The sequence below is a fragment of the Suncus etruscus genome, chromosome 14, assembly GCF_024139225.1.
Source record: "Suncus etruscus isolate mSunEtr1 chromosome 14, mSunEtr1.pri.cur, whole genome shotgun sequence".
Classification (NCBI taxonomy): domain Eukaryota; kingdom Metazoa; phylum Chordata; class Mammalia; order Eulipotyphla; family Soricidae; genus Suncus; species Suncus etruscus.
In genome coordinates this window covers 74,673,969-74,686,608 of record NC_064861.1, presented here as the reverse complement: position 1 = coordinate 74,686,608, position 12,640 = coordinate 74,673,969, and the positions used below count along the sequence as shown (strand labels likewise).

The 12,640-nt window shown below is 52.7% G+C and overlaps 1 protein-coding gene across 2 annotated transcripts; it reads right to left on the bottom strand.

Annotated features, from left to right (window-relative positions):
• Positions 1-1,090: 1,090 nt before the first annotated feature.
• Positions 1,091-7,214, bottom strand: MLYCD (malonyl-CoA decarboxylase). Of its 2 annotated transcripts, none has more exons than XM_049786235.1 (5): positions 6,782-7,214; positions 3,331-3,443; positions 2,549-2,705; positions 1,971-2,114; positions 1,091-1,715 (listed from the first exon to the last, which is right to left on the bottom strand). In XM_049786235.1, exons 1-5 carry the CDS (start codon positions 7,190-7,192, stop codon positions 1,170-1,172), a joined length of 1,371 nt encoding a protein of 456 aa, XP_049642192.1. In that variant the 5' UTR covers positions 7,193-7,214; the 3' UTR covers positions 1,091-1,169. The 2 variants fall into 2 exon arrangements, with proteins under 2 accessions (XP_049642192.1, XP_049642193.1); XM_049786236.1 differs by having other exon boundaries at positions 3,331-3,395.
• Between the last annotated feature and the right edge of the window lie 5,426 nt (positions 7,215-12,640).

The following is a 12,640-nucleotide window of genomic DNA, read 5'->3' as shown; positions in this document are numbered from 1 at the left end:
CTGACCCGGGTTCAATCTCTGGCATCCCACAGGGTTCCTTGAGCTCTACTAGAAGAAATGATTCTTGAATGCAGAGCCTGGAGTCAGTTCTGAGCACTGCCAGGTGAGACCCGAAAACAAAAACCTAAAAGCAAATGGCTGTTCTGTGTCTGGAGACTGAGGGAGGGATCAGGCTGAGCGCAGACCTTGGTTATCTAGGATACAGCACCGTCTGGGCATACGGTGGAGCGGAGTCCCACCCAAGGGTCTGACAGGTACAGGTTTCACTTAATGGCTCACCAAATCCCACAAGCCCCCAATATCTGCACTTTGGACCTGGGGGCTGATGCAGACACTGGAGGAACAGAACTTCCTGCTCCATAGCCCTCCCAGCCTCAAGGATTAGAGCAGCCCAGCTGGGGAGTGGAGGGGGGGAGAAGCCCAGGGGGACTCTGGAAACTCCCCTGAACATAAACAGCAGAGGCAGGAAAAGGAAGTTGGTTGCAAGGCACACTGCAATCTCAAGCAGACACAGACAGACACACCCGTATGGGAACATCCCTTTACACATATAACCTCATCCATGGTCATCACACACTGTCACATGTGCACACACAAACACATTTGCATGGCACCCAGGCACACAACATGCAACCCCTCCTGCACACCCACATATATCTAACATGTACATACACATATAAACTCATGTGCACACACTATTCCCATGAGCAGACGCCTGTCCTCCACCTTGGTGATGATGGCCTCATCCCTGGGTCCCAGACACCCAGTCTGGACCAAGGACAGTTGTCACCGAGACCAGAAGAAATGCACGGTCATGGGTAACTAGTCACGTCTGTGGACCAGACGGCTCTTTACTGTCCTGATGCAGGGGGCCCAGTCCCCAGCAGAAACCTGAGCAACACCCCCAGATGCTGAGAGACCCAGCAGGAGTGGGGGGACTTATGCAGCTGGAAGCCCTGATACCGGACTCCCTCAGCATCAGGTGAGAGACATGGTCAGGCCTGCACACAGCCACCTGCCTCTCGAGGCTTGGAGCTGAAAGGACCCCTGGCTTCCCATCCAAGGGATGTTTGAGGCAGGGGTGCTCAGCTGCAGACCCCTCCCCATCACACCCAGTTCGAGTCCGGGACACAAGGGGGGACCCCAGGAGGTGGCTGTGTCCCAGGGGTCTACAGCTTGCTGTGCTTCTGGAACTGGGCCACCAGGCCCAGCACCTGCTCCGAGGCCTTGATGCTCTTGTTGCCCAGGTAGGCGGTGCTGTTGGCTGCGGTGTCCTCCAGGAAGTAGCGGTAGTTGACCATGAGGCCACAGGAGTTTGCCAAGCCATTGGGGCTGAGGTCCGCCATCCAGTTGAGGCGCCAGAGCACGGCACCGTTCTGCAAGTGGAAGTTGGCCACGGGATTGAGGGCGTAGCCACGGTGCTTCTCACCGTACAGGTACCAGGCGCACAGCCTCAGCAGAGGTGCCCGCAGCACCTGCACCAGCTCGGCTGACTTGATCCATTCGCTATTGGACAGTAGGCTGCGCATGGTGTCATGAATGGGAGCAGTGCTGCCTGTGAGTGCTGCCAGCTCCTGCAGCTCCGAGTCCAAGAATAGCTGGGCTGAGCCTGACTCCTTGGCCTGTGAGCTCAGGAGCCCCAATAGCCACTTGGTGAAGCCGGGAATGGGGGACAGGCTGGAGAAGGTGCCCAGGTGGGGGAATTCTCGCTGCAGGTGAGAAAGAAATCAGGTGAGGAGACTTTCTCTGCAGGGAACAGACAGGGGAATGGGGTGGGGGAGACTCTCTCTACAGGGGAGCGACAGGGCAAATGTGCCAGCCTTTGGAGGGACCCTGGAGATGCTGAGAGATCTAACAGTTGAGGGCCTCATGCCCTGTGATCCACACCCTATGGGCCCTGAGCTAAGATCCCAGGATACTGCACTCCCCGCTCCAACTCCACCTCTCCCCTCTCTGGTATTCACCTTCAGCTCCTTCACCACCCGCTTGATGAGGAAGGTGCCCAGCTCCACGCCCCGCAGGCCAGGCTTGATGAGGCCGATGGAGTAGAAGATGGCAGCGCCCATGTTACTCTGGTCCTCGGGGCCGGCCGGCGGCTCATCCTTCACAATCTCCTGCAAAGCCACAGTGCAGAGGACTAAGGACAAGGGGACACTGCTGGCCAGGGTACACTCAGCTCCCATCTGCCTCCCCTTGGCCATCCATCAGTGAGGAGTTCCCAGTCCCTCTTGATCTGCCCTGCTGACCCCTAACCTCACATGCTGGGGAAACAAGTTCCTGCCAATGGCTGCTCTGTCTCCTCCTGAGTTTGAGGCTTTGAGCAGGGCCTGGTAGGGTTTGGGGAGGTAGGTCAGGCTGCAGGAGAGGGACTGGCCATGCCATGCTGCACCCCCCCTGGCCACAGGAATCCCATGCTGGCCGTGGCCTGGGAGCCACAAGGCAGTGTGTGAAGGACACACATCTCTGAGCCTTTGGTTAGTCCTCGAGCTTCATGCAAAGGGGCTTTACGAGGAAGAAAGGAAAGGCAGGTGCCTGGGTGGCCCCATACCTGGATAGCACTGGGGATGTCCTTGGTCAGCGCCACATGCAGCACCACCAGCGGGTCCCCAGGGCTGGAGCAGTGGGAAAAGAAGAAGCACCTGCGGTAGGGCCCCACGCGTTGCTTCATGTCCAGCCAGTCCTTCACGGGGTGCACAGCTTCTGTCCTGCGGGGCAGGGGCGTGGCAGTCAGTGCCCATTCTGGGAACTGGGAACCTTCACCCACTTTCCTGGACATGCCAGAGAGCTCCTCAGCCCTTGCTGTTCAGGGTGTGCAGCCAGGGTATCCCTGCCTGGGGACAGGCTGCTCCCAGCATCTATACATGCCCTGCAGCCCCTGCAGGCTCACAGTTCCACTGCTGGCTTCTGATGGTGGCATCCTGAGCCCAGAGAGCAAGGCCCGTGTCTTAGTTGTGTGGGCACCAGATCACCGAGCAAGCCCTAATCCTGGGAGGGAGGAGGAGGCAAGGATGAGGGAGAACATGGAGGAGAAGAGGAAGAAAGAAGAGAGGAAGTGGGAAGAGGGAGGGAGGATAGGGAGGAGGGAAGAAAAGGAAGGACAGAAAAGAGGAATAAGGGAAGGTCAGGGAGGAGGAATGAATAGGAGAGACAGAGGAGGGGAAAATGAGGTAGGAGAGACAGGGAGTAGGGAAGAGGAGGGCAGGGAGAAGAAACAGGGAGGAGGAAGGAGAGAGGAAAAATGGGAGAGGGAGAGGGAAGAGGGGCAGGGAGAAAGGATAGAGAGGAGAAAACAGGGAAGAGACAGGGAGAAGGGAGGAGTGCTGTACTTACTCACTGATTTTCTGGAGTACTTCACAGGGTGAGTGCCAGGTGACTCGCTCAAGGTTGAGAAAGGCCTGTGAGAACCAGTCGGAGAGCATGTTCTTCAGCACCCCATTCATCTCCTGTGTGTGGGACAAGTGGGTGCCCAGCTTAACACAGGGCATTGGGAGGCGACAGGGGCTTCCTTAGCTCTGAGAGTTCAGCCAGGAGCCCACAGACAGCCCCTTTATGAAGTGTGCCCCTGTACTGGCTGCAGTGAGCTACACAGCTGAGAAGGGGGGGGGAACACATGCAGATGAGCATCTTTGGAAGGGACCACAGGGCCTCTTGGGAGGGAACCCCCCAACTCCCTGCCAGGAGAGTAATCCCAGTGGGGGGGATGGTAGATCTCACAGTCTAGTCCTTCCTGGTTCTCCCCTTCCTGAGACACAATTATCAGGGGTTGAGCAAGCAGCGTAACTGCTGAAACAGAGATTGCACACAGCCTCAAAGACTACCTCCCAGAAATGAAACCACTGGTGCTGTCATCCAGGATGACTGGCAGGGCTAGAGTGAGAGCCCAGCAGGAACAGCACTGGCCAAACTCACAGCCAACTCAGGTTTGGGACCTGCCCCCCCAAAGGGTTCCCCAAGTCTGCTGGGGTGATTCCCTGAGTGAAGAGCCAGGAATAGGCTCTGAGCCTAAATCACATACCCTCAAAAATAAAGGAAGAAAAAACCCATAAAGATTTGCACAGAACCCTCAGAAACCAGGATAGAAAGGGTGGGTGTGGTTCAGAACTAGCTCAGGGGCCCAGAACCAGAGTCAGCACAGATGTGACCACTGTGGGAGACCTTAAGACACAGGTCCATCTCCTTGCATATCTTCTTTTGTCCTTACCACTGTAAGCAGGAGATGACCTCTGCAGCTACCAAGAGCTACTAAGTAACTCCAGGGAGCAGACATAGTCATTGGGAATGGAAAGGGGGAGGGAAACCTTGGCAATTCCTTAAAAACAGAGCATCCCATCTGGGGGTGTGAGCTCTGTAAGCAGGGAGTCATTTCTGACTCATTCCTCCATGCCCCAAAGTGTCCAACAATCCCCTATCCTGCACAGCAGGAGAGAGGAAAGAGGAGAGAGAAAAGAGAGAGGAGAGAGAGAGGAGAGAAAGAGAAGAAAGAAGGGAGAGAGAAAAGTGGGGAGAGAGAGAAGAGAGAGAGAACAATGTCAAGGGAAATAAATGTGCAGGACAGAGGGAGAGATCAGTGCTGGGTGACAGCTGCCCTCCAGAAGCATTGTCCCAAAGATTCTTTCCTCCTCCGGGGACTTCCACCTGGAACACCAGCACAGGATCCCCCAGATCCTACAGGGCACACATTTCCTAGAGTCTCCTGGTGTTCCTGGGCTCTGGGTGGGCCACCCTGCCCCACACAGTGGGGATCAAGTGGTTGAGTGACATGTGGGGTGCATGGGCATTGCTTCTGCTCTCCCAATCCCAAACCAGATATGCACACACATGCACACACATCTCACGTGTAAACTCCTGGGCACACACACACTCCTATGTACTTGCATCTACATGACCCCTACTATTAGACACCCTTGACTCTCAGCCCTGGGCATGAGCTTCACCAGCTCCTGCCCCATATCCTCCTGCCTTTACCATCCCCACTAACACCCAGAACAGATAGGGGTTCATCAGTTGCCAGGACACCAGCCATATCATCTGCTGGGCAAAGGGCAAAAAAAAGACTTCCAAAAAGCTAGATGGCCATCAAACACAACCCACATGTCCTGGGAAGCTGCAGACTACAACATGCCTGGGGTGTACCACTGTCCCTCGTCCCTCACATTGGGCTGAGCCAGGAGCATGCATGGAACAGGCAGAAAGTGGTACCATGTCTCCATGGAAACACCTGCAAGGCACAAGCAAGACCCTTAGCACCACGTAATACATCTTTTGGCTCAAGTCTATCTTCGAGGTCCCAACGTTTGAACTCCGAAGGCCATCCAGCTGAGAAAGCTATGGTTCTGGTAGACAACATACTACTGGAGCCAAAGCTATGGATCTGGTAAACATTGGGACCAGATTGGCATGACAAGCCTGAGTGAGCCCAGTGCCTCATATCTGGGATATATATGTGAGCAGGTGACAGAGGGTCCAATCCATGCCCTGCCAGGACAAACTGCCTTTCGCTGTTCCTCACCCACTTCTGGGGTGACAAAGAGTGCTCATGCCATGGTGAGCTGTTTTTCTTAAATGAATCTGGTGGAACCAGTCAACTGTTTATTATTATTATTGTTATTATTATTACTATTTTGATTTTTGAGTCATACCCAGCGGTGCTCAGGTATTACTCTTAGCTCTGCGCTCAGAAATCTCTCCTGGTAGGCTGGGACCTATGGGATGCTGGGATTCGAAATCAACATTCGTCCTGAATCGATGCGTGCAAGGCAAACACCCTACCACTGCACTATCTCTCCAGCCCCGGCTGTATATTATTTTTAAAGCCTATTTCACCTGATAAAAGTTCTGACTGTCAGAAACTCCCAGAAACGTTTCCATCAGTTTTTACTCATTAAAAGGTCAAGTCATTGGTCCCTTCCAACCAGAATGCCAACCACCTGCAGCCTCCCAAGTCATCATTATGTAAGTCTTAAAAAAAGTATATCTTGGCCACCAACAGGGAATTCCCTAAGCACCTCCTTAGCTTAAGGCAGCTCAGCCCCTGAAATTTCAGGCCTGAACTCGGCAGAAGGATCCCCAAAGCTGAGACTGAGAACCCTTGAAAAACTGGATCCAGACCTTCTGGCAGTGGAGGGGTGGGGGAGTTCAGGCGATCTCTGCTTTGCACAAAATTTCTGGAGCTGGTATGGCATTGTACCCAGATGCCAATTGTGTCCAAAAATCTTGGACCCAGCCAGCTAGCCCAGTAGAGATGAGAATTCGGTGCTCAAATAAAAGACTTTTTTGGGGGGTGCCGGAGAGATAGCATGGAGGTAAAGCGTTTGCCTTGCATGCAGAAGGTCAGTGGTTCGAATCCCTGCATCCCATATGCTCCTCCGTGCCTGCCAGGGGTGATTTCTGAGCGTAGAGCCAGGAGTAACCCCTGAGCGCTGTCAGGTGTGACCCAAAAACCAACCAAACAAACAAAACAAAACAACAACAAAAAAACCTTTTGTTCTTTTTTTTTTTTTTTTAAACGTGCGGGCTCTTCTCCACGGAGGCATACTGGGAATGTCAAAAGGTCAAGTGGCGCTGAGCTAGAGAACTTCTAGCAAGCACCAGCTAGCGTAGAACCCCCTAGGGCACCCTGGAGGAGGAGGAGCAACAGCAGCAACAGGAGGCGGTGGGAAGGCGTAGGCTCTGGAGGGGCAGGTGAGGACACTGGGGAGAGTTGCCAAAGAGCCAGCGAGAGGAGAAGCGCACAGGGCACCCCATCGCCGAGCCGGGGTGGCGCGGGTCTGGCAGGCCTTACCCGCACATGCGGCCCGTCCACCAACTTGAGGGCCTGCACCTCCAGCAGGTCGGCCCGCAGCTGCACCAAGAAGCGCATGCCGCCGTCCAGCTTGCTGATGTGCTGGAAGAGGCCCCGGTAGCGCGGCACCAGCGCGTAGCGCAGCCGGTCCTCGGCCTGCAGCAGCACGGCGGCCTCGCGGGGCTGCTCCCGCAGCTGCAGCACGCCGGCGCTCTGCTCGGCCACCAGGCCGTGGTCCACGCCGAAGCCGCGCGCCAGGCGCTCCAGCAGCGCCGCGCGCTCGGCCGCCCGCGCCAGGCCGCCGTAGAAGCTCACGAAGTCGGCGCACTGGCCCTCGGCGGGCGCCGGCGTCTTGTCGCGCAGCTCGTAGGCGGGCGTCGGGGGCACCGAGCGGCCCAGCAGCTCGTCCATGTCCCGCTCCAGGGCGCCGGCCGCTCGCCCGCTGCACGGCCGGGACAGCGGCGGGCCCAGCGGGCGCGGCGCGAGCCGCAGCGGGAAGACGCGGGCGAGCCCTCGCATCGCGCCAGGGGCGACAGCTGTTGCGGCCCGGGGACCGCCGCGCTTCCGGCGCGCTTCCGGCTTCCGGGGACGCTCGCGCTTCTCATTGGTCAGGCCTCGGGGCGGCTGGCCAATCGGAAGGCGGAGCGGCGGGGGCGTGGCGGGGTGGGGCGTGGTCCGCGGCCAAGTGTGGCCAGAGGTCGGCGGCGCCCGTGCGGCCTGGCCTGGCCTTGGTGCTGGCGCTGCCCTGTGACACGGTGACTGACACCCCCAGTCTGTCCAAAGTCACCACGGCGGCTCCGGCGGCTCTGGCGGTGCCTCCTCTGCAAACAGAGCGGCCTGACCCCGGGTGTGACTTCCTAGCACTGTCCTGTTTCCCACCCAGTGTGTAGCCCGAGTTTGAAAAGGGAGGGAACATTGTTTCCTGAGCACAGAACTAGGAGGAAGCCATGAACTCTGAAGAGACGTTCTTACGGGGTTCTGAGCGATTGTTCTGCTGGGGAAGGCGCTTGCCTTGCATGAGGTCGACTTGGCTTCCAACCCGGGCTTCCCATAGGGTCCCCTAGGCCCCCGCCAGGAGTGATTCCTTAGTACAGAGCCAGGAGTAACCCCTGAGCCGGGTGTGTCCCCAAAGTCAAACCTAAACCAAAGCAAAGAGTTATTGGGGACAGGGGCAGTACTCTGGAAAGGCGGCTTTTCTCTGGACCCCAGGGTTCCTGCAGGCCTTTCTTTGTACAATTCTGTATCTTACAAGCCGGTCACGATCAGGTTTCAAAGGAAAATGCTGTTCATCCAGTTGTTGCATCAATAACAGTTTCATCAATTATTTCCTCCCAGGGGAAATAATATTCCCTTAGAACTGGACATAATAGCAGCAAAACTCGCTGTTGTTACTACTACTACTACTACTACTACTACTACTACTACTACTACTACTACTACTATTTGGTTGTTTTTAGACCACACGAGGTGGTGCTTAAGGTTTGCTCCTGGCTCTGTGCTTAGGGGTCATTTCTTGTGATGCTCAGGAATTAAATGGGGCACCAGGGATTGAAGCCAGGTTCCGCCACATGCAAGATAAAACCTATTGTTTTACCTCTCTGACCCAATCACCCCACTTTTATTGTTTGCCAGGGTAAACGATATAAAATCTACAAGGAGACTCTAGGCCTTAAACCTGTGCTTATCTAAGCTCTCTCCCTCATGTCCAACACTTCCATAGATCTATATGAGGGGCTACCTGGTCTCTGTGGCCAAACCTGTCCCTCCTTCCTGGACCCTCAAACACTCATTGATTCCACCGAGTATATGAGAGAGCCTCCCCCACACACCCAGCTCTTGTGCTAACACTGGAGGGAAGACAGTAAGCTCTGACCTGCACACAAAGTGATTGATGGTCTAACGACATCACCACAAGGAACCAGAGTGTGATGATGAATAATGCTCAGTGGGGAACAAGGGCAGGGCAGGAATGAATGGCCCAGAGTGGACTGGTAGCCAGGGAAAGTTTCCAAGGAGGTGACATTTAAACTGAGACCAGAAGCTCCTTAAGGAACTGGAGGGGGGAATAGGACACCCATGAATTCTTTCAAGTGCAAACACACAGTTTTACAACGCTTCCCTGCTTTTTATTCCAATCTCTCAGCTTAGCTAATTTCTGCTTTAAAGCCACTCTGAATCCGTCCCTTTGCTTTGCTCTCAGCCACCTTTCTGGAGCTTTATTCCTTCTCCTGAGGACTAGGACAAGGCAGTTGCTGGCTGCTGCTTCAGACTCGCCTCCTGCACAGCCAGGCTCTGAGGCAGCTGTTGAGTGAAGGAGCTAGAGTTTTCCTGGAGACACGCCAGGCACGTGCTCAAGCAGATGTACTATCCCTGGACCAGGCTCATAGCCCTTCAAGTGTGCTCTTGTGGGCTGGCAGCTCTCAGATTTCAGGATCCAATTTTAGGACATGGAGAGGGGATGGCCCAGGACTGGGCACAGGAGCAGAGGCTGTGTGTGTGTGTGTGTGTGTGTGTTTGTGTGTGTGTGTGTGTGAGTGAGTGATCATTGGTTTTGAGGGCAGCAAGAATGAGTCTGTTTACAGCTTCCCAGCACCCCACTACAGAAACTTTCTCCCTTCAGGAGTGAGGTTTCTGCCAGGGCTGGTAAGAAACTGGAGGATCTGGGCCCCGAGAAATAGCACAGCGGTGTTTGCCTTGCAAGCAGCTGATCCAGGACCAAAGGTGGTTGGTTCGAATCCCGGTGTCCGGTGTCCCATAATATCCCCCGTGCCTGCCAGGAACTATTTCTGAGCAGACAGCCGGGAGTAACCCCTGAGCATCGCCGGGTGTGGCCCAAAAGCCAAAAAAAAAAAGAAAAGAAACTGGAGGGTCTGGCAGGTTGAGACGACAAATTTATTGGAATCGGAAAGAAAAACCCAGCAAGGAGCCTCTGTGTGCTTTGAAAAGGAAAAACCTTTTGGGACTAGGGGTTGTGGACAAATAATACAGAGGGTAGGGGGCTTACCTGGCAGCATCAGATTCTATTTTGATTCCTAGAAGACTGCATATGGTTTTCCAAGCACTGCCAGGAGTGAGCCCTGAGCACAGAACTAGGAGTAAGCAATGAATTTTGAGCCAGCCCTGAGTACTGCTATATATGAGCCTCAGAAGGAGAAGCACTCTCTAGGTCCCAGGGAAGAAGCAGAGAGGGTATCAAAGGCCTGCCAAGACATAGGGCAGAGCAGGGAGCTGAGAGAAGGGAGGCCCTGAGGTCAGAAGCTGGCTTTTTGTTTGGGGCTGTCTGAGGCACTGAGCTATTCCTCTGTGAAGGAAGGACTGATGGGGGATGGGACACCCATGAATTCTTTCAAGTGAAAAAGCACAGTTTTTATAACCCCTTCCTGCCTTTTATCCCAACACCTCCCTTTGTCCTCAGCCACCTCCCTGGAGCAAGTGGGGAGACCCTGGTCAGTAAGATGTGGCACTAAAGTCTCTCCGAAGTCTACCAAGGCCTGACCACCATGCTGCAGTCTCTGTTTCAGCCTTGGCTCATCCCTCTCTGTCTTGGCACCCAGGCTTGATCCAGCCCTTCCTGAAGGCCACATAATGTTCTCAGCACTGAGTAAGCCCTCACCACAACCCTTCAGAGCAAGGACCTGGCTGTTTATTTACAAAGGGACATAAGCACAGTCCAAAGGTTCAGAGTAGGTGCCACTGTTTCTATAGGCTCAGCCATCTGGCCTGCACCTCGAAGTATAGAAATACTAGTAGGGGGTGAAGACAATCAGTACTCAGAGCATGAGTAAACTACTACTCCTGCAGTTTAGCTTTTTCTGCAGACACTGCATCAAAGAGCCTTTGGATTGTGGGTTGGGGCCTTGGCTGGGGGACTTTTGCTATATGATGAGAAGCATCATGAAAACCCTGTCTTAGCTGGCTAAGGAGTCATGTGGACCCTGTGGGCCTTTGTGGTGTTTGCTAACACTTACCACATTCCACATATTCTGGTCTGTTTTCTTGGTGAGTGGCAGTTTGTCTTAAAAGCCTCATTCTGCCTAAGTGCAGCTCTCAGGCTGTTGCCCCCATTCCTTATTTTTCAAACCCTTTCTTGCTCCTGTTTTTTTTTTTTTTTTTCTTTCCTCCACTCATCTTTCTCTAGGTTTCTACTGCCATTCTTGGCTTATCTCTGTTCATGCCCATGGAGCCATGCTGATCCCAAAGTGAAGTGCAGAAAACGATTCTATTGGTAGGAGGAATTAAAAAAGCAAAAATGATTCAGGAGGGACTCCATCCATGGAAGTTCAAGACCTGTACCAATAACACTTAGCAAGCACTGTTGCAGGAAGAAAGAAACAGACATTATGTTCATGGAATTGACAGCAATATGGACCAATGCAGTTAACAGCGTTGACACAGCTCCCGCTGTTTGCAGAAATGGGAAAAGGGGCTTGAAATTCCTATGGGAGGGCACCAAACAGCCAGCAGACTCTTGATTAAACAGGACAAAGGGATAAAAGACACATAAGAGGCCTTGAACTTCTTGATTTCAAAATCTAGTATGTAGCAAGTCACCCAAACGCTATGGTACTGGGGGAAAACTATTGTAGCAATAGCACAGCTGGATGTTTGCCTTGTACCCAGCAGATTCAGTTCTAATCCCCAGTGTCCCATAAGGTCCCCGAGCCCACCAGTAGTAATTTCTGAGTGCAGAGCCAGGAAATAACCCCTGAGTGCCATTGGGGGTGGCCCCAAAACAAAACAAAAAGAAAATTCTACAACTGAACTGTGATGACTGCACAATATTGTGGATATACTGGGAACCCCCTAAAACACCCATTTTAATATGGACCAAATGGTGAATTTTGTGGACTATGGAGCTGATTTCAGAAAAACAGCTATAACTATCCTAGAGGGATTAGTGCTTGGAGATAATTTTAGTAGTAAAAATAAAATTATTTTAAATTGACTTCAGGGTCCAGACTGGGGTCCTAGGTAACATGGTCTGAGAGTGATCAAAGGAGAGGGCTCTGGGCTGTGATGCTTTCCTCCAAGATGATGACTTTAAGTATAAAAATTTAATTAAAGGTAGGGCCAGAGTGATAGCACAGAGGAGATGGTGTTTGCCTTGCACACAGCTGACCCAGGTTTGATTCCCGGCATTTCATATGTCCCCTGAGCCTGCTAGGAATCTGCTATGATATCTGAGCACAGAGCTAGGAGTTACTTCTGAATATTTCTAGGTATGCCCATCCCCCAAAAAAACATAAAAAGATTTCATTAAAGGAAATTTGTGGAAAATAAAAATCACCCATCATCTGTGCATCCTAATTACACAGTTTATTTTTGCAAATCCCCCCAGTATTTGTCCACAGGTCAACACATTTTTTCCATGTTGCAGTTTCTGTGTTTGTGCTGTTTATTTCCTCTTCTTCACTTCCTGTCTTATCATAAATATTTCCCATGCCGCTAAGTCACCTTCATTATCATCTCTTCTAATGGCTGCCCAACATCCAATTGAGTCGATCTACGATAATCTCCTTGTCATTTGCCATTTCTAAAGATTTACATAATTTCTAGCTTTTTCTTATCCATGCATCATATGGCAGGAAACATGTTCATGCATATTGATTTGTTTTCTTTTACTGGAGTATCACTTAAGAGGACAAGGGATTCAGAAAAGAGACAGCCACTAAACAAAACAATTTTTTTGAATATCCCAACAGATATTGTGGCAGGTTTGGTTCGCATATGGTCCCCAAGCATGCCAGTAGTGATTCCTGAGTACAGAGCCAAACACCAAGAGGGAAAAAAAAAAAAAAAAGAGAGAGAAAGAACAGGGACTAAAGTGACAGCACAGTGAGTAGGGTGTTTGCCTTGTAG